Source organism: Molothrus ater, chromosome 27, assembly GCF_012460135.2.
Source record: "Molothrus ater isolate BHLD 08-10-18 breed brown headed cowbird chromosome 27, BPBGC_Mater_1.1, whole genome shotgun sequence".
NCBI classification, from domain to species: Eukaryota; Metazoa; Chordata; class Aves; order Passeriformes; family Icteridae; genus Molothrus; species Molothrus ater.
The window spans coordinates 1,499,627-1,521,527 of NC_050504.2; the positions used below are offsets into that span (position 1 = coordinate 1,499,627).

The 21,901-nt window shown below is 50.4% G+C and overlaps 1 protein-coding gene across 7 annotated transcripts in view; it reads left to right on the plus strand.

Annotated features, from left to right (window-relative positions):
* Positions 1-9,822: 9,822 nt before the first annotated feature.
* MAP3K14 (mitogen-activated protein kinase kinase kinase 14) overlaps positions 9,823-21,901 on the plus strand; it is a 29,989-nt gene continuing 17,910 nt past the window's right edge. For 6 of the 7 annotated variants that reach the window (XM_054517438.1, XM_036398955.1, XM_036398953.1 and 3 more), the window contains exons 1-4: positions 9,823-9,908; positions 18,637-18,909; positions 19,460-19,529; positions 21,652-21,862. In XM_054517438.1, the coding sequence (XP_054373413.1) occupies positions 18,657-18,909; positions 19,460-19,529; positions 21,652-21,862 (534 nt within the window). In that variant the 5' untranslated portion in view covers positions 9,823-9,908; positions 18,637-18,656. The remainder of the gene's footprint in view (positions 9,909-18,636; positions 18,910-19,459; positions 19,530-21,651; positions 21,863-21,901) is intronic. The other variant, XM_054517441.1, reaches the window with a different exon arrangement.

Consider the following 21,901-nt stretch of genomic DNA (forward strand, 5'->3'; position numbering starts at 1 on the left):
ATAGCCTAAAACTATATTTAACACAGTACTTAAGAGAATTAATACAGCATTACTTTCTAACACAACACATATAATATTCATTTGAATATTTGCAAAAGCCAATTATAAAATACATGCATTTTTCACATCGGGGTTTCAGACGGTTCAGGTGGAGGCCAGAGGCTGGGATCAAAGGGGACATTCCAGAAGGGAAAACTGCACAACAGCGGAGCCCCCGCAGGGCTCCCTGGGCCGGGGCTCTCGGGATTTGCTCCTGTTCCACTCCCTGGGCGGGTCCTGCTGCCCGCCCTGAGTGAGGGAGGCCTCGGAGCACCCCAGCCTGGCAGGAGGCTGAGCAGGGATTCCAGGAAGCTGGGACAGGTTTTCCCGACACGGTGAGAGCTGTGCACAGCCAGGAGATCCCGCACACCAGACAGACAGACAGACAGACAGACACGGAACTCAGGATGTTTCGCAACACGACGCCACATTCTGGCGCTCCGACTGCAGAGCTGAAAGGCCTGGAGCTGTGTGGGCTCTGTCCCACGCTGTTTGTCCCGCTGAGATTTGTTCCAAAGCCCAGATCTGCAGTGCCGGGAGCAGAGGGGTTCCTGGAGCCAGCCCTGCTGCTTCACCACGGTGTGAGCAGGGGGTGAGGGCTGAGGAAGGGACCAGCAGGGAGAGGGAGATGGGCCCTGCTCACGGTGCCCAAAGCCCCAGGCCAGGCAGCCCCTGCAGACACAGCCAGGTCTGAGCCCCAGGTCACCCCACCCTGCCCAAAGCTGCTTCCCTCAGCCCCTGTGCTGGGGCTTTGCTCCAGGGAACAGCAGCCCTGCACACCTGACCCTGGGATCCTGTGAACCACAGAATCCCACAATGGTTTGGGTGGGAAGGGGCCTAAAACACCACCCAGTGCCACCCCTGCCATGGCAGGGACACCTCCCAGTGTCCCAGGGTGTCCCAATGTCCAGCCTGGCCTTGGGCACTGCCAGGGATGCAGGGGCAGCCCCAGCTGCTCTGGGCACCCTGTGCCAGGGCCTGCCCACCCTGCCAGGGAACAATTCCCAATGCCCAATATCCCATCCATCCCTGCCCTCTGGCACTGGGAGCCATTCCCTGGGTCCTGTCCCTCCATCCCTTGTCCCCAGTCCCACTGCAGCTCTCCTGGAGCCCCTTTAGGCACTGGAAGGGCTCTGAGCTCTCCTCTGAGCCTTCTCCTCTTCAGGCTGAACCACAGCTCTCTCAGCCTGTCCCCATAGGAGAGGTGTTCCAGCCCTGGGCTTCATTATCCAGCAAGAATCAGTCCCAGTATGATGACATAGGTGATGTTGTTCACCTTCCTGCCCTCCCTCTGGACTGAGGAAAGAGAGAAATGGACATGAAAATGGTCATTTATTAATATACTGTGTCATTATTGGTCACATGTATTTATATAAGTAGTCATATTTGGACATAGGGTCATATTATTCATATAAATGACCATTTATTAATATATTTTAGTTCTCTGGAAGGTTGGATAGGGCTTGGAGCAACCTGGGATAGTGGGAGGTGTCTCTACCCATGGCAGGGGGGTGGAATGAGATGGTTTTTAAGGTCCCTTCCAACACAAACCATTCCATTGGTTCTGTGATTTACAGACTACAGCAATTTGGGGAAGAGGAGACTTTGAAACCCAAGTAAGCCACTTCATTTGTGTCCTCATCCCGTAGCCTTTAAAAATTGCTAAGTGGATTAATTCTTGCAACCAAACCTGCCTGTAGCCAGCCTGCCCAGTGAGGGCTCTGCTGTGGAAGGAACAAAGCAGATGTGGGGAATAACCCCAGAGCTGTCCAACACGAGAGCCCTGCAAAGCTGGGAGGCTGCAGCCAGGTGAGGATCAGCCTCTTCCCCCAGGAAACGAGTGATGGGACAGGAGGGATGGCTCAGGTTGTGCCAGGGGAGCTTTAGGCTGGATATTAGGGAAAAGCTGTTCCCAGAAAGGGTTGGCTTTGGCCAGGATAGTGGTGCAGCCACCATCCCTGGAGGTTTGACAAGTGTGTGGCTGTGGCACTGCATGCCATGGTTTAGAGGTGACCATGGTAGTGCTCTGGGCTTGGACTTGATGATCCTAAAGGTCTTTTCTGCCATGAATGATTCTATGATTTTGTGAAGTGCTGCCACAACCCTGCAGTGGAAGCTCAGCCACCAGTTTGCTCAGCTCAAACAGAAAGCCAAATTCCTTTTTCCAGGTGTCTTGCTTGCAAGAAGTCGTGGGTTATTTTGGAATGACTTGCACACCCCAGCTTGGAATCCTAGCAAGCCTGGGAATTTTTCTACCTGCACACCTCAGCTTAGAATCCCAGCAAGCCTGGGAATTTTTCTACCTGCACACCCCAGCTTGGAATCCCAGCAAGCCTGGGAATTTTTCTACCTGCACACCTCAGCTTGGAGTCCCAGCAAGCCAGGGTGGCTTTTGGACCCTGCCTGGCACTTCTCAGCTCGGCTGTGTGTGACATTAACAGCAAACTTTTAATCAGCTCATAGTGAAAGCACAGTGGGATGTGACCAGAGCAGCTATCTAGGGACAAAGTCCTCTTTGTACACAGAGCAGAACCTGCAGGGAATGTCAGCACTGGCCCCTCCTGCTGCTGAAACACTCCATGGAGGATGAAAACTCCATAAATGCTGTGCACAGGCATCTCCACTGACTTCCCATCCCTCATCTCTACACATCAGCAAAGTCCCTTGAGATGCTGGTCACAAAACCCAGCACACTTTTCCCTCCCTCTATCTTACATAGATCAAAGTGCTACTGAGTAAAGGTTGTACCTGGGACATGTTTTTGACAAATGGGTACAAAGAGTTGAATTAGAACAGTTCCCTGGGAGGAAAGTGTTGCTCATTTTGGATTAAGAGTAATCAGTTAAAAAAAAAGTATTCAATCAAATAGAAATATCAACTTCTCAGCTTCTCACAATTCGTGAACCTGATCTCTACAAACTATATATTAACAATTCCTTTTCAAAAAGCAGCATTTGAATTTTTCATTTACTGCTTAATTATCAGAACTGGGGCTTAAAAAGAAAACCACCACATGCCTTTTGTAATATTCTGACAAAGATTTGGGGCTTATTCTCTAATACACTCTTAAGTATCTGAGGTGAGTGACATCTGTTTCTGGTGAACCTGTGACTCCCAGAAAAGTGAATTTTAGGGAGCTGAGTTTGGAAAGCTGTTAAGGAATCAACATAACCAGAGAAACCCTGTAATCTACAAGAAAAAGAACACTCAAATTCCTTAAACTGAGTAAGGAATTTGTACGTTTAATAATCTCAGCTTGTCTTCCCAGTGCTCATTTCCTCTTTGATAAAGGCAGCGCCACTGCCTCTGCAGCAGAATCTGATCAAAACTCAGCTCCACGTAAGTCGGTCAGAGGAGCACTGAAATCCCCAGCTGAGCTCGCAGCAGAGAGGAAAAATCGATGTTGACTCGATCCTCGTGCCCACAAGGCAGCAGCCCGAGGAGCTGAGGCCCCGCTGGCCGTGCCCTGTGCTGCTCCCGCAGGGGAGCCCTGCCCGCCGCGTGTTTCCTGCGACAGCCCCGCACCAGAGCCCGAAGCAGAACTCGCGCAGGAGCACGGGCGCTGCAGCGGGCGTTGGCAAACACAAGAGGAAGCTGTGAGCAGAGTATTCCCTGCAGGGCCAGTTCTGATTAATTGGAACTGCTTGGCATTCAGAAGAGCTGATGAAAAACTTTGGGAAGCCATTGAGGCATTTTCACTGGCACAAGTACTCGGGAGGGATCACATCTATGTCATGGAACTGAGATTAGAATCGGAATCAAAGCCGTTCTACAAAGGCCTGAATTTGTTTGTTTTCATATGCCCCAGCCCATTTCCAATGCCAGGATTCATTTCTCTTCTACAGCCATGAATATCCCAAGACATTCTCTCACAGGATCATGGCATACCCCACGTTGGAAGGGACCCCCAAGGATCATCCAGTCCAACTCCTGGCCCTGCCCAGACACCCCAACAGTCCCACCCTGGGCATCCCTGGGAGCGTTGTCCAAACCCTCCTGGAGCTCTGGCAGCTTTGGGGCTGTGCCCATTTTCTGGGGAGCCTGGGCAGTGCCAGCACCCTCTGGGGGGAAGAGGTTTCTCCTGATCTCCAACCTAAACGTCCTGGACACAGCTTCACATTAACCCTCTCTGCAAAGCCTTTCTAACAGCAGACAAACACTCACATGCCAACATCACACACTTTTAAAACCTTGGGCTGCATTACCCACAGAGGAGCAGCAGCAGCACTGGGCTGCTCTGATAATTGTGCTCTTGACTTGCCCTGACACACACCTTGCTTGAGGTGAGGTTATGCAAGGGGATAAAATGACCCACTCCTTGTAAAATCTACCCATCCAGGTGACTTCAGCTCTTTCTCAATAGGAAAGATACAAACATTACAAACCTACACCCATTGAGACATATGTATAGAGAGAGAGAGGGTATTTATATATTTCTATAGTATATTTATGAAACATCAGCACACCAGCACTTCAGTCAGGGCACCCAACAGAGCCTAGTGGTTGAATTTCTAGTATATGCCTTTATTCTACCTATTTATCTATCTATCTATCTATCTATCTATCTATCATATATATATATATATATATATATATATATATATGACCTTTAGGGTCCCTTCCAAGTCAAACCATTCTCTGATTCTATGGTAAGGAAGAAATTGTTCCCTGTGGGCAGGCCCTGGCACAGGGTGCCCAGAGCACAGAGCTGTGGCTGCCCCTGATCCCTGGCAGTGCCAGGCTGGACAGGACCTGGAGCAGCCTGGGACAGTGGAAGGTGTCCCTGCCCATGGCAGGGGTGGGACAGGATGGGTTTTCCGTCTCATTTTGGGCTTCCATCCCAGACTATTCCATGCCTCTATGATACCTATACACAACAGATAAAGAACAAAAGAAAAGCAGTCACCATGTGTTTTATACGGAAACGAAACCAAGGAACTAAGAAATTTGTCAAGGATCATAAATCAGTTGCAGAATCGGAAATTAAAGCAAACTAACTTAAGTACTTCTTTGCTTTGGACAGGAAAGTGCCCCGAGATCAGTTGATAAGAGTGGAATAAAGCACTAATATTCCTAAAGCAACATCTTCACTCTGTGCTGTCCAAACAGCTGGAAGAAGTGAGTTTTTCCAGTTAACTGCAGGAACTCTGTGTGAAATTCCCCTCCTGTTTCCTTTCCAGCAGCCCACAGCAGCTCGCAGGCTGCAACACGAGTCTGTCCCACAAGCTCCTTACCTTGTGTTCACTCAAGGGTTAATGAGTTTGCAAGTTGCAAAGCCTGCTGTGTCTTGTGTGGGAGTAAATGTCATATCCCACTGCACAGGGTATTTATAGCACAGCACTATTTGGGAAGTGAAACTTTTGAATGGTGAAGTTTTCAAGCAGTTGCTTCAGGATGAATTTCTGAGGAACAGAACAGCCGAGAGCCCGTTTGTCACTCTGGCTCAAGATGGCTCCAAATGTCACAGTGAGAGCAGGGGGTCTGAGTGGGACCACCTCAGGTCTGAGAGCTCCAGTGTCCACTCACAGGGGGGGTTGTGCAGCTGGCACACCGATCCCATATCCCTGCTGGAAGATGGAGTGCTGCTCTGCCATCATCCCCACAGCAGCTGCTGCAGGAGCTCTCTCATGGATAAGCACCCAATGTCCCCTGGGAGGGCCACCCTCCACACAGGTTCTGCAGTGCAGCTGCCATGGCCAGACCCCAAATCCAACACAAGCTGAAGGAGGGGACACCTGGACCCAAGAATAGACTCTGGATAGACTCTGGCAATGCCAGCACACAAGGCATGGTGGCCCCCACCTCTCCTGTGCCCCGAGCTCAGCAGCACCCATGAGGGCTGGACTTCTTCTAGGAGGGTTTAGGACAAGACAGCGTGGGTGTCTTGTGGTCAGAATTCTCCTTTGCTAAAATGGTGACATGTCCCTGGGATTGGTGGGATGATGCTGGAGATGAGCCAAGGTGGAATGAGCTGTCTCCATCTCTGGATCCACACTGAAGCTGCCAAAGCCCTGCCTAGCTCAAGTCCTTTTATTGTAACTTGCTGCTCTTGGCTCACACACACCAAACGTGGAGTAACAGATCAGGAACTCCCAGCTAAGAGCTTTTCCTAACCACTGGTCCCAGAGTGGATCACCATCATCAATCCAGGCAGGAACAAAAGGTTTCTGTGAGGCTGTGGGTGCTCTCTGAACTGTAACTGTAATCACACAAGTAGGTCTTGACACTACTGGGGCACCCAAAAGGAGGACACAATATTTTGCAGCAATTATTAATGCAGCTATTTGTGCTGACTCTTCAAACCAAGTACAGATACGCCCTGTGCTATTTCCATAAACAGGAGCACAGCTGTATTTGCATTCTCTCCATGTGTGCTGGTGCTCAGAGCTACTTGTGGGAGAGATTGCTGCAACAGAAACCCGAGCCGGCCGTAGGAGACCCTGAACCAGGACGGAGGGACAGAGCAGAGCCGGGAGGGACAGGGCAGAGCCCGGAGAGGCAGAGCAGGGCCGGGAGGGACAGGGCAGAGCCCGGAGGGACAGGGGGACCTGAACCGGAGCCGGGAGGGACAGGGCAGAGCCGGGAGGGGCAGGGCAGAGCCCGGAGGGACAGGACAGAGCCCGGAGGGGCAGAACCCGGAGGGGCAGGGCAGAGCCGGGAGGGGCAGAGCCCGGGAGGGGCAGAGCCGGGAGGGCAGAGCAGATCCGGGAGGGACAGAGCAGAGCCGGGAGGGACGGAGCAGAGCCGGGAGGGACAGGGCAGAGCCGGGAGGGACAGGGCAGAGCCGGGAGGGACAGGGCAGAGCCGGGAGGGACAGAGCAGAGCCGGGAGGGGCAGGGCAGATCCGGGAGGGGCAAGGCAGAGCCCGGAGGGGCAGAGCCCGGGAGGGACAGAGCCCGGGAGGGACAGGGCAGAGCCCGGAGGGGCAGAGCAGAGCCCGGAGGGGCAGAGCCGGGAGGGGCAGGGCAGAGCCCGGAGGGGCAGAGCCGGGAGGGGCAGAGCCGGGAGGGACAGGGCAGAGCCGGGAGAGGCAGAGCAGAGCCGGGAGGGGCAGGGCAGAGCCGGGAGGGGCAGGGCAGAGCCGGGAGGGGCAGGGCAGAGCCGGCCCAGCGCCGCTGCAGCTCCGGTGGGTGGCCCAGGCGGGGCAGAGCCGTGCCCCAGGCCCTGCTGCGGCTGCAGAGCTGTCGGGAGCTCGGGGTGGTCAGGACGTGCTCCTGCTCCTCCCATCTCCGAGCTGTACCTGTGCCGTGACCGCGGCTCGCTGACTGCAGCGTCATTGTCACACCCATCACGCTCCATCCGTGCCTTCCAGACATTCTTTACAGCTCCAAGAGTGACAAACCTCTCTGCCGGTAATACTGAGACCACTGATTCATTTCACACCATTTGACCACAAGAGAAAAGCAGAGTGCTCTGGATTTCAGTGTTGAACCTGGGCTTGTGACAAGCTCCACGTGTGCTTTTCTCAATCCTGTCCCCCCCCTTCCCTCCCTCATCCCCAACAACTACAGAACATAACTCCAATGGAAAGTGTGGCTTGTTCAAACCCACAACATGGGTATTAAGGGTCTTTTATATTTTGTCAAAAACTTTGTTTGCTCTTATTTCCACTGTGATAAAAATATCAAGGTCATAAATACCCCTAAATGCAACACCACAATCACCTCAACTACTCTGGCAAAAATAACCTCAGACTTTTAAAGGAAAATTATGTCAAATATTGTGACCAGCTATTGTCACAACTCCTGCCTCTCTTCAAAGTTTCCTTCAGCTTGAATTAGTAAGAAATGCTCCCCTGGGAGGGAGGTGAGGCCCTGGCACAGGTGCCCAGAGCTGCTGTGGCTGCCCCTGGATCCCTGGCAGTGTCCAAGGCCAGGCTGGACACTGGGGCTTGGAGCAGCCTGGGACAGTGGAAGGTGTCCCTGCCATGGCAGAGGAACTTTCAGGTCCCTTCCCACCCAAACCACTGTGGGACTCTGTAAGGATGATCCTTTACTCAGGGATGTTGGAGGTTCTGTGGATCCCAGGCTCTGTGACTCCAACATGTTCTGCCCAAGCATGAGAGCACACAGAACATGAACCCAGAACTCAACTCTCTCCACCCACCCAACCCAGAGCTGCTCCAGGGAGGACTGAAAGCCACCTTCATCTACCAGCTCTCCTCTTGGAGGGCTGAGCTGATGAGAGCAACCCCACTCCCCATATTTTCCATGCACTTTAACCAATTCCACAAGTTCTGGAGTAACCTGCAGAAAATCTCATAGACTACAACACATGAGGTGTGACAGTGACCTACTGTGATGGGTTCTTTTAACTCAGGCTTCATACCCAGAGTTAAATGGGCAACAGGGGACTGTTCTGCAACACAGAACATGCAATCATTCAGGTTGGAAACAAGCTCTAAGACCAGTGAGTGCAACCAGCATCAATCAACCAACACAGTAGACTCCTCCTGTGAAAGAGCTGCTGGAAGTTAAAATTTCTGCCCAAACTACGCAAGGAGTTTGAACAAGAGGCCCCTGTGCAGAGCCAGTGTATGCTGAAGGTGAGGGATGTGGGATTTTGCTCCTTCCCATTCAAAGGCTGCTCCAAGCACCATCCCTGTGGTTCTCACACACAGACTGCCAGAGCCGTGAATCATTCCCTGCTCCTGTGTCACTGGAGGAGTCCTAATCCAGAAGGAATAAGCACTGGATGAAATCCTTCCCTGGGAGGGTGGGCAGGCCCTGGCACAGGGTGCCCAGAGCAGCTGGGGCTGCCCCTGGATCCCTGGCAGTGCCCAAGGCCAGGTTGGACATTGGGACACCCTGAGACAGTGGAGGTGTCTCTGCCATGGCAGGGGGTGGCACTGGATGGGCCTTAGGGTCCCTTCCAATCACATCCAATCCATGTTTCTATGGTTCTCTAAGTTCATCAGAATCCTTTCTTGAAAGCTCTGAAACTACCTCTGAAATGCTCTGTTTCCCATGGCTCCCCCATCTCATTGAGTCAAGGACCAAGTCATCACACCCACCCCTTCCTTTAGTGTCAAAGCAAAACATAACCGTACTTGGGCAAAGTATAACGCGAATAATAAAGTGTCGTTTACTGGGGAGATCGGAGTTAAGTTATAAACTAATAGCACTTGCAAATCTCCCCACAGCAGGACTGACACCTCCCACCCCTCACCGCCGGGAGGAGCGCCAGCATGGGGGCACACGCTCCTGCGGCCCTTCCCTTGTCATTTCACCAGGAAAGGGCGACAGAGTCTTAGACAAGGAAAAAAAAAATCAGTAGAATGTCTCAGCTTCCGGAGGCAAGAGCAATGTAATGGGCGACTCTCTGGAGCAGCTGCTGACAGGGAAAACGCGCTACTGCGGCACCGAGGTACCTCCGAGGGGGCTCCGAGGTGGCCTCAACACACCTGTCACCCCCTGCCCGAAGGAACCGAGGGACACGGCGGTGCCCGGGACCGGCGAGAGCCACAGCCAACATGGCGGACGATCGTGAGGGGACCGGCGGCCGCTCCCGACCCCGCCCCATCGGGGGAACGCGCATGCGCAGCGCGACGGCGCCCGGAGAATCGTAGGGCGGGGCCTACTTGGCAGAAAACCCCGCCCACTTCTGGGAAACCCAGCCGGCCTGAGCCCGGGGAGCCGGGGCAAGGACCGCGCGGTGATTGGGAGAAGGGGCGGGGTCATACGGCGAGACGGGGCGATGATTGGCTGTGAGGAGACAGGGGGCGGGACCATGGCCGGGTGCCGTCTGTCAGTGAGCGGGAGCTGGCGAAGAGGCCTGAGGGGCCGCGCCGGGCTGCGGCGGGCGGGCTGAGTAGAATCGCGCCGGGCTGGACCGGGCTGAGCCGAGCTGAGTCGAGCCGTGCCGGAGGGGTAGGTGCGGGCCCGGCTACCGCCGCGGAGACGGAATGCGGGTCCGGGGTGCGGCGTTCGGGCTGGGAGCCGCGGGGTGCATCTCCCGGTAGGGCCTGGCGGAGCTTCCGCGGCTGCCGGCGGGAGCAGCGTGTGAGGAGCCCCGGCCCGGCCGGCGGCTCCGAGCGGGTGATGGGCTCGCCGGGCCCCGCCGCCGCCGCTCCCTTCGCGGCGCTGTGTGTGGGTGTTCGGAGCTGGATGTCACTGCTGCCCCGCACCTCCTCGGGTCTGCGGTGCCCCAGGCTCCCGGTGCCCCTCAGATCCCCGAGCTCCCGGTGGCTCGGGCAGCCCGGCTTTCTGATCTCCCGGTGCCCCTCAGACTCCTGATCTCCCGGTTCCCGGGGCTCCCAGTGCAGGGACTTGGCTGATCCCGGGCCCTGGAGAAGGGAGAAGGATGCAGGGATGAGCTCAGCTCATCACAACACAACCGAGCCGGACCTTAATTCACCTGACCCACCCGGTCCTTTTCATTCCTTTTAACACAACTAAATGCCTAACTCCTTTTTCCCCCTTTTTTTCCTTTTTATCTTTTTTTTTTTTTCTGGCCAAAGGTTAATATGTTTCTTTGCTGATTAATAAGTTGCTGCTGTGGTTGATCTCAGATGCTTCCTGTCAGCTTTAGCTGGTTACATTAGAAACATGTGTTGAGCGCTCCTGCACATGGACGACACAGCGGTCTGAAACCAGCACCTATAAACAAAGTCTGAATTTCTTTTTTAACTGGCTTTCTGAATGCTTTTATGAGTAATAATTCACGCTTCTGTGCTGTGACATTAGTGATAAGAATAGCTGAATTGAGTGTGTCTGTAGTGAGCTGCTTTATTGCATTTTACCTCAGTTGATGTCTGTTAATTGGCACAGCCACCGGATTCCTTGGGAATGAGTCACTTGCTATTAACTATTAAATTTTAACTGTATTAAGAGACTGAATGTTGTAGAGCACTGTGAAGGAGCATAACAAACAAACATAACTGAAAACCTAAAGGGTTTGTGGGACCTGATCCAACACCGCTGGAGTTAATGAACTTGAAGTTAATGAGTCTGTCCTGAGTTTTCTTTCTGTGTTAAATGGGAGAGGGTAGAGCTGAACTGTTGAAGCAGTGATGAGGTGCTGAATTATTATTTTTATTATAACTGCCAAGAGGATGGAGGCAAAGTGATGGTGAATCGCTTTCCTTCTGTGACTTTTGACCTTTGCTGGCAAGTGTCAGATGTGTTGGTAGAGACAGAGGGGTCGAGGCCTGGAGGACAGAAAGATTTCCAGCTTCTGAGATCAGCAGATGGCTGGGAATAAAAGAGCCCTGAGCTAGGAAAGGGTCTGGAGATGCTGGGAGAGGGACATGAGGATGCATGGAGGGACAGACATGAGGGAATTGCATCTGTAGAGGGTGGGCTTTGCTGATCAGGGTTTAGTGAAGAAAATGGACCTTGTCTTTCCTAAAGGCAGTTCTGCTCCACTTTTCCTCATGTCTCATGAGAATCTGCTCAGGCTGGACAGTTAGAAATCATCCCAGTCGGTTCATATTTTGATTTTATAGTCACAAGTGAATTGGCAGGACCAATCATACAAAAAGATAATGTAGAACTGCTTCTATCAATACTAAATTTAACTAGACTTTTGGTGGGTTGGTTTTGCCAGTAAGGCATCCCAGTGTCACTGCTTCCCCATGGATTTACATGGATTTTATAAATATGATTGAAATGTAAGGCTGCAAAGCAGTGTAAAGTGACAACTGGTGACAGCCTGGCTCCACCTGCTTGGGCAGAATCGATTTTCAGGTGTGTCTGTGGTGGCTGCTGGAAGTTGTCCCTTTAGGTGCTTTATTGTATCATTTTGTTGTAGTTTAGGAAATAACTCCATGAGTGGGCTGTCAAAGCCATGGTGTTGTTAAGTGGCCTGGGAGCTCTGTGAGAACAGCTGGGAAGCAAATCCTTATCAGGCTGAAGTTTGTTCTGATTATTTCTGTTCTCCTTGTTTACAAAAGGGTTGGGAAAAACTGCTCATTCTCGGAGTGAATGGGCTTGTGGCAGTGTTTGTAAACTCTGGGCAAGTGGTGGTGTTCATATCTTTGTTCAGCAGCACGAAAAGAATTGTTCAGGGGTGAGCTGTGCTCGGGCTGTCCTCGAGGAAATGAGGATATAAAGGTGTGTTTGGGTGCTTTTAGAAATCTGCTGATAATTAAACCCAGTCAAATATTTCCCTGCAGATTTTGTAACCAAGCTATTGCAATATCTTAATGTCTGGTAACTAAAAAAAAAACCAACAAAAACAACTCAGGCTCATTATCCTGATGTTTACAGTAAGCAACACCAGTGGCTGAAAGAGGATTTGGGAGTATTTACTATCAAACCACTTTAAAGAACATGTTTACACACTGCCTGTCGTTTGTAATGGGACGTGGGGCTGATAGTGCAGTGCTTCAAACAGCGACCTTGTGGTGCTCTGGGAGGAGGTTTGCAGCTTTCCCTGGTGTTCCTCTGTGGATCCACACGAGAGGGACCAGAGGGGATTGTGCAGGAGCCCCTGGAATGGCTGGATGGGTCACAGTGGTTATTGAAGGCTGAGAGCTCCCTGGAATAGCAACTGCTGCTCTGACTCACCAGGATTTTAATCAGTCAGGCATTCTATTTATTTTCACTTTGGAGCTCTTAGATACACAAGAGAAGTCTTCTTCCCCCCCCCCTTAGACATGTTCACTTAAAGCAGCATTAAATGTGTTTTGAGGTTGGGGGGGCTGCTGAGTGCTACAATTGGGTTTTTTGAAGTCCCTTCTGACACAAACTGAAACTTGTCCTGCTGACAGCTCTGAGCAGTTTAAATCTCCACCCAGGCCTGGGCTACAGTAACAGGCCCTAAACTGCCTCAGCAAAACCGGAACTGTCTGAATTTCAGTTCCATCTGAAACGTGTGCAGGCCAGGGAGCCCAGGGGGGCCATCCAGGCACAGAGCAGCCAGGGTTGGAGGGCAGGGGTGCCCAGGCTCTGAAGGGCTTGTACAAATCATGATGGAATGGTTTGGGTTGGAAGGGACCTTGGAGTTCATCCACTTTCACTCCCTGCCATGGACACCTTCCACTATCCCAGGTTCTCCAAGTCCTGTCCAACCTGGCCTTGAATCCTTTAATTTATTTAATTTTTATATGTGTATATATATATATGTGTATATATATATATATGTGTGTGTGTGTATATATGTATATATATAGATATGTATATATCTAAAGTATGTCCCTAAAGTATATATGTATACATACATGCCTTTGGCCCCAAACCAGCTTTTTAATGTGATCCATCCATGTAACAAGTATAAGAAGTATAATTTCTTTTTTTTTTTCCTTTGGAAGAAGCTGCTCCTTGACAAGGTTTGGTGGCTTTGCACAAAGATTTTGTAGCTAATACCCTGTTTAGGTTCTTTTGGCTACAGACTTGGCACTTTTTGCCATACTCATTGACAGCTGGTAGGATTGGAAGGTCCCCAAAAGGTGTGTGGTGTTCTTCTCAGTTGACATTCCCTGCTCTAGTGATGCAGAAATTCCTGGCTCTTCCCAGCTGTTGCTTTGTTGTGGTGGTCAGAAAAGCAACACGGCTAAAAATGCTCCTTGTGTTTGATCAAACCAGCAGCAGCTGCAAAGGCAACCTGAGTTAGTGCTCTGTGCACAGAACTCCTCTCCATAAGGAAGTGGGAAACCTCACTGAGACAACATAATTTTTTATCTTCTTTCTTTGCTTTCAAACTAAATGTCAGTGTGACACTGCTGCTGAACGGGTACACTCAGATGAGAAGAAATCTCCATTCCGTGGAGTTGACTTAGGAAACCTTACATATATTTTAAAGCTCTTTCCCAAGGCTTTTTTGACCAAATGTATGGGCTGGTCCACAAAGCATTAACTGGAATTCTCCCAAAAGCCATTGTCCATGGGGACTGGGGCCAGGCACACCAAGCAGGATCCCATATTAAGGTGTCAATGGGGACTGGGGCCAGGCACACCAAGCAGGATCCCATATTAAGGTGTCGTGGGGATTGGGGCCAGGCACACCAAGCAGGATCCCATATTATGGTGTCCATGGGGACTGGGGCCAGGCACACCAAGCAGGATCCCATATTATGGTGTCCATGAGGATTGGGGCCAGGCACACCAAGCAGGATCCCATATTATGGTGTGCTGGGGATTGGGGCCAGGCACACCAAGCAGGATCCCATATTATGGTGTCGTGGGGATTGGAGGCAGGCACACCAAGCAGGATCCCATATTAAGGTGTCCAGGGGGATTGGAGGCAGGCACACCAAGCAGGATCCCATATTATGGTGTCCTTGGGGATTGGGGCCAGGCACACCAAGCAGGATCCCATATTATGGTGTGCTGGGGATTGGGGCCAGGCACACCAAGCAGGATCCCATATTATGGTGTCCATGGGGACTGGGGCCAGGCACACCAAGCAGGATCCCATATTAAGGTGTCCAGGGGGATTGGAGGCAGGCACACCAAGCAGGATCCCATATTAAGGTGTCCATGATGATTGGGGCCAGGCACACCAAGCAGGATCCCATATTATGGTGTGCTGGGGATTGGGGCCAGGCACACCAAGCAGGATCCCATATTATGGTGTCCTTGGGGATTGGGGCCAGGCACACCAAGCAGGATCCCATATTAAGGTGTCAATGGGGACTGGGGCCAGGCACACCAAGCAGGATCCCATATTAAGGTGTCAATGGGGACTGGGGCCAGGCACACCAAGCAGGATCCCATATTATGGTGTCCATGGGGATTTGCGCCAGGCACACCAAGCAGGATCCCATATTATGGTGTCCATGGGGATTGGGGCCAGGCACACCAAGCAGGATCCCATATTATGGTGTCCATGGGGATTGGGGCCAGGCACACCAAGCAGGATCCCATATTAAGGTGTGTGGGGATTGGGGCCAGGCACACCAAGCAGGATCCCATATTAAGGTGTGTGGGGATTGGGGCCAGGCACACCAAGCAGGATCCCATATTAAGGCGTCCATGGGGATTGGGGCCAGGCACACCAAGCAGGATCCCATATTATGGTGTGCTGGGGAGTGGTGCAGTGCTGGAAGGTGTTTGCATGGCTCCTGTCCAGCTCTGAGTTCCTCTCACAACCACTTCATGACACACAGAAATGCTTTTTTAAGATCCCTGCTCCAAACATCTTCCAGCTGAGATGGAAGAGCTGAAGAGGGATTTTAGAGAAGGAAGGAGGAGGTTTTAAAGGAGCAGAAAGCACGTGGTTGTCTCTTACATTAATAATTACATTAATAATGTTGGAGTATCTCATTAGCTCTGACTCCCTTCAAGTCTCAGGTGACCTTCTCCAGTATTTTAGTTTCTCTCACACGTTGGCTGAGGGAGGAGCTGCCACCAGAGCGGTGCCTTCAGAGCACAACTGAGACTGTTTGGCTTTCATTCTGTAAAAACACACTTTCTGTTTTACAGCAGTGGGAACTAACATTAGTTAACCCAAGGTGAGTAAACCCTTAGTGAAGATAAGGAGCAAACAGGTTTTAAGCTGGTATCAAAAGCCCATTGTGGGTTAGGAGTGCACTATCCACTCTTATCTCCTGCATCATTACCTGACTTCCCTTTTCTGCCTTGAAAATAACGAGCCCATCACATGTCCACAGAAAGAAGACAGTCCAGGATATGGAAATCAAGAATTACAGCTGGCTGAGGGAGAGGACAAGCAGTTCTGGGTAGGACACAGGCAGCCTCCAGCTCAGGACCATGAAGCTCCCTGTGCTGTTTGTTTGTCTGTCCCCTGTGTCTGTTCAGGAAGCTGTGCTCATCCTGGAGCTCACAAACAGGCAGGGGAACTGCAGCTCCAGAGTGTCTCACGTGGGTAAATCCTGCTCTTAGTGGGATTTGCTGCCCAGTCTCCCTTGTAGCTGGAGCTGTGGGGTGGCTCTGGGCAGAGTCTGAGTGCCTGGGTCTGAATTATGGGACTCAGGAGCTCTTTGCACCTCTCTTAGCCCCCTTCCACGTGCACAGAGATGAGTCAGGCCTGTTCAGTTCTGAATCACAGAATCACTGAGCCTGGAAAAGACCTCCAAGGGCATTCAGTCCAGCCTTCAACCAAATCCCACCATGCCCACTGAGCCATATCATGAAGTGCCTTGTCTGCTTGGTTTTTGAGCACCTCCAGGCTGGGGACTCCACCCTGGCAGCCCATTCCAATGCCTGACCAGCCTTCCAGTGAAGAAATTTTCCCAATATCCAACTTGAACCTCCCCTGACACAACTTGAGGCCATTTCCTTGTGTCCTGTCTCTTGTTTCCTGGGAGCAGAGCCCAACCCTCAATTGGCTTCAACCTCCTGTCAGGGAGCTGTAGAGGGCATAAAAGTCTCCCCTGAGCCTCCTTTTCTCCAGGCAGAACCTACACTTCAAAAACTATTTAAAAGTTCTGATTGCTTATTATTTTTAATCACAGCTTCTTCCCACCATGCTTTGCTGTACACACCATAAAAATAGTTGGCATTTGACTTTTCCAAGGACTGAAAATTGTGCAGCAACAGTTAAACCAGGCTGGGCATGCAGGTTCTGGCCCTGCACAGCCCCACAGACCTGAGTCACACATTAAACTGCCTGAGCTCTGCCCGGCTCGAGGCCGTTGCTCACAATTGCTGCCTCGGTCTCTTTGAGTCTGCAAGTGAGGCAGAGCTTTGTTGACTTTAATCTCAGTTATGTTTCCTTGTTATTCTTTGCCATTTTAGAGGGCAACAAGGACTTGCAGTTTTGTTTCTCCCCTCTCTCTATTCTCCTTTGACTCAGCCAAGGAGGGACTGGTAGAATTATGTATTTTTTGCTGATGGGGATTGGTTTGCCCTGAAGGACCTTGAAGGTGAGGAGAGGGCAAGGAGAGACAGAGTTAATGCAAGTCAGGAGAGAGTGAGGATAAAAATAACCCTGAACTTGTCAGTTTGGTCACTGGTGGCTGGGTTAGTCATCTGGCAGGCTCTGCTCCTGCTGCTCCAAGGGATTATTTTACAGCACTGAGAATTGAATAATTTCTGTAGAGGAGAGGGAGCGGGACGGCCGTAATGAGTGGGATACTGTCATCAGCACTTCTTTTGCACAGCAGCTGTTCTCTGTTTGGCCTCTGAATGTGGTCATTGTTGACTTTCCTTGTATACCTGCCAGGTTGTTAGGTGACTCACAGCACCAAGGTTCATGCACTTGGCTCCCAAATGCCTCCCCTTTTCCTTGGTGGTCCTTCAGCCATGGAGCACCCACTCATTTTTTCATTTTCCTGATTCATCTCTGTTGCCAGGAGCCTGTTGGAGTAAATGTCCTGTTGCCCCAGGCAGCTGCTTAAGGTGGGGAAAAAAGGAAAGGGAAAGGAAAGGGAAAGGGAAAGGGAAAGGGAAAGGAAAGGAAAGGAAAGGAAAGGAAAGGAAAGGAAAGGAAAGGAAAGGAAAGGAAAGGAAAGGAAAGGAAAGGAAAGGAAAGGAAAAAGAGGAGAGAAGAGAAAGATTTGTGCAGATTGAAGCTGATGAGCCCCAGGGTGTGCTCCTGTAGTGGTGCTGATATCTGATTTTCTGGCTTCTGTTAAAATGTCCCTCCTTGTCCTATGCTGAGTTTGTGCTACTTAACTCCCCTATACATTGCCCAAGGTTTCTGAATTTCTATGGGTGGTTTAAGGGTGGGAATGTTCATTTTAAGGTTTTACACTGGTACAAGGAAGGGGTCTCTGCACTTAAGGGGCAACAGAGCACATTCTAGTTTGTAAGGAGACAGCTGGTTTAACTTCTCCAGAATCCAAGATGATCAGGGGCTACACCAAGGCTGTATTCCCCAGGGACTCATGCTGAAGGGAACTTCTCACTCTCCACATTGCAGATTTTCACCCCTGGCTGTCCCCATCCTGTCCCTCAGTGCTTTGCTTCCATGCTGGTTTATGATTCCCCCTTTCCATCCCCAGCTCTCTTCCACCTTCCCCTGTGCTGGGACTTGTTTGGAGCTCCATTTGTGTTCCTGGTCGTTCACAGTCTGTGCTGATCCCCTCCCCAGCTCTGTTCCAGCACCATCACTATGTCCTCTATCCAACACCAACTTCCATGGATCCTGCACTCTGTAAAGCTCCACTTCTGGTGGGCTTGAGCAAGGATTGCAGAAGTTGGTGGTGATGTAGAGGAAGGAAGGGAGTGAGGGAGGATGTGTGGGTGGGCAGGTTGGCTGCTGAGCCTGGCTTCATTGAGGGAGGATGAGGAATGGCTTTGAGGATGACTGAGCACAGGGCAAAAAAGGAATTAGCTGGGTTTATGGCCATGCATGTGGTGTGAGAGCAGTGGCATTCCCCCCAGGTGCACTCTAAGAGAACTTTCTTATCTTCCCTTTTCCTGGGGATGAACATTCTTCCTGTTTAGTGATATGGGAGTTCCTTCTTCTCCTTGGTTTCACTGTTTATATTTAAGGGAATATACCAAGATTTCAATTTCTCTGAAACCTGTATGGTTGCATACTTTCAGTCATGAGAATGTTGAATATTCAGATCCTCAGTGATCCAAGTCAGAAATCGAGGACTGGTACTCCAGGGTTCTTCTCCAGCTCAGAACATGGGCAGGACCTTGATTTGAATTATTTATTAATGATGATACCTTCAGGAGCCTCCTGTTTCTCATGAACTGTGAAGGATTTTGACAAGTATTTTGTTTTTCTGTTCTTGCTCAGTGTCTCCCTGAAGCTGGGAAATGGCCGTGATGGGAATTGCATGCCAGGGAGCTCCTGATCCAGCAGTCAAGCACAAAAAGGAGCTCACAGCTGCTGAGGGGCTGAAGGAGACAGTGAGTGAAAAGCAGAGCAGTGTTTGCAAAGTAGAAGATTCAAAGAAGGCTATCTTTCACAGTCAGTGGAAAATCCTGAATGATGTAATCACCAGAGGAACAGCAAAAGAAGAAACAGAAGGAGGCTGTGCATCAATTTCTATTATTGCCCAAGCAGAATGTGAGTAGCAGGGCGGGCTGTGCTTCATTGAGAAAAAGGAATGTGCAGAGAGGGATGAGATTTCACTCCCTCGGCGCTCCTGGAGAGCTGAGGCCACATCTATTTGTAATCCCAAGTGGGGTGGAGCTGATGACACATCCCAGACTCTATTTAGGAAGCTCATGAAATCTCCTAATAATGTGGCAGCATCCACTGAATAAAGCATAAATAACAGACCAGCATGAGACCTGTGCACCCCAGCCAGGTCTGTGTCCTGTGGGGCACCTGTTCTTAGCTGACTTCTGAAAGGGGTTTAAAAGAGGGGATAAAGAGGAGGAAACCAAAGTAAAGCTGTCATCTGGGAAAGAGCTGGGGAATCAGGAGATAGCTGGGAAGCCTCCTAATTGTGGGGGAGGAAGAATGCAGTGTGGGTGGTGTGACATGACTGTGCACTGATTGTCTGGATCACTCATTTAGCACAGTGGTAGAGCTGTTTGAGTCCACTTGTTACTAGGAGAGACTTTCCCTGCTTTAAGACAAGTGATGATCCTGTTTTTTTTTTTCCCCACAGGTGAAAACAGTCAGGAGTTCAGCCCCACTTTATCAGAGAGATCCTTTATTGCTCACAGTAAACGTTACAGGTGAGAGACTTCTTAATACAAACACCCCTCTTCACTGCTGTTTATTGACTCTCCTTGTTCCAAATCACCCTGGCTCTCTGCACTTAAAATGTTTTTCCAAAAGCACTCCTGTTGGAATTAGCTCTTCAGTCTGAGGCCTGGTAAGAATGTGTCTTTCCCAAAACATCTTCCCATCAGGAAAAAATACAAGTTTAGGCACAAACCACTTGAAACACCTTGCTTAGTGTTATTGGCAATGCCTGCAGATTTACTTCCCTTGTAGCCTTCTGGCTATTTCTGGATGGTCAAATTTGTTTTGAAATGACTGATTTTTTTTTAAGGTTCATAGACTTGATGTAGAAGGATGCAAGGAGAAATTTTCAGTCTTTTTTAACTGAACTGTGTTGATGCTTTTGAAACTGTTACACCATCTGCTGAAAAGCTGTGTGAAACCTGGGCTGCTGCTAGAAGGAGCCCTCAGAAAAGGGAACAGCTTAATTTCTTGGAAGGATAAAAGGGGATGAGAACCTTTGCTTAATGACAGCATCAACAACAGAAGTTGTGAACACAGAGAAACTGGAAGTGGTAAAAGGGACAGTGACACTTGTGATGGACAAGTGGAGGCCTGGGAATTGCTTTTCTGGTTCTTCCTGAAGAATATCTTCCTGTTTGGGCTCATCCTGGAGCTTTCTTACACACTGGAGCCCTGTCAGGCAGCCCCAGCACCTGCAATGGGTCACTGGGGTACAGAATTAGGTGCTGCCTGTTTGCTGGTGCCTTCAGACACCTTGTGGGGTGTGAGGTTTGACACTGCTCAGTGGCTTTAGGATGTGGTCCTATGGACTGTCAAAGTGCAAAGTGACCCATTTCTGTGGGGTTTTATGTGGGATCTGGGGTTTTCTGGGATGCACACCAGCTGTGAATTCAGGCTCAAGGCACTGTGCTGATGCCATCAGTCAGAATTCTACTTATGACATCTTTGAGCACTAAAATAGGAAAAGATGGAGGGAGTGGCTGTGCCCTGCATCACTGATCAGGAAAGGCAGAGAAATGTATCTGTTCTGCATCAATGGAACAATTGCTTCATTTGAAGATCAAAAATCTCGTTTTCTCTTAGAGCTTAAATTAAAAAATCTAGCTGCTATGATTGGTATTGAATCATAGAATCACAAAATGGTTTGAGTTGAGAGGAGACCATCTCTTTCTGACCCTCAGTAACTGCAGGCAAATATTCCTCTTGAAAGTTCATCTCTTTGTGCAGACCCCAGCTGGAGTGTTGTGTATATCTGTACACATTCTTAGACATCATGTTGTAGTTTTGGGCTTTACAAGCCAGCACATTTTGGCTTTTTGAAGCTGTTTTATTTGAGTGCTCTTAGTCATCCCTCTTCTCTGTGCAAAGCTTTTTTCCTTCAAATTAGAGCAGGCATTGATATTATGAAAACATTCATTAATTTTAATAAATTTTAAAATAGACTGTATTTATCCATCATCTCTGTGTTCACTAGAAATCAACCACAAACTGTCTCAGAGCAGCCTGGAGACATGCAGTGCTTTCCCCTCTACTTTATGTTCAGAAAAGAGACATAAAAGAAAGCTGGGGAAGGACTTGGAGTGACAGGACACAGAGAATGGCTTTCCCCAGCCAGAGGGCAGGGTTAGGTGGGATATTGGGCAGGAATTGTTCCCTGGCAGGGTGGGCAGGCCCTGGCACAGGTGCCCAGAGCAGCTGGGGCTGCCCCTGCATCCCTGGCAGTGCCCAAGGCCAGGCTGGACACTGGGGCTTGGAGCAGCCTGGGACAGTGGGAGGTGTCCCTGCCATGGCAGGGGTGGCACTGGGTGGGTTTTAAGGTCCCTTCCAACCCAAACCATTCTGTGACTGTACATTCCAGCCTTGTTCTTCCAGAATTTGTAAACCCTGGGTCACTTGAATGTTTCGCCTCCCCCACACCCCGACATATCTTTTCTACAATCCCAGAGGTGCTGCTGCTGGGCCTTGATCTTGAACTTACCTCTACTAGAAGTCAAGAAATTGTGTTTTAGCTCTCTGTTGAGTTAGCAGAGTTGCTAATTTGCCCTCTGTGGGTTGGAGGTGCCCTGTGAGCTGTCCCATCTCAGAGCCCTGCTGTGCTCTGCCTTGCAGCAGCCGCTCGGACAGCCTCGATCACATCCCCAACAATGTGGCCCACGCCACGGAGGGCAGGATGGCACCCACCTGGAGAGGGAGGCACCGGGGCAGGGCCAGGAAGAAAAGGCACAAGAAGAGATCCAAGTTGAAAGGACAACCTGTGGCTGCTGGCAGGAGAAGTCCAAGAACTCCAGAACAGGAGAGCTGCACCCCAATTCCTGTCCAGGTAAGAATCTTCCACCTTCCTTTTGTACTGTCCCCGCAA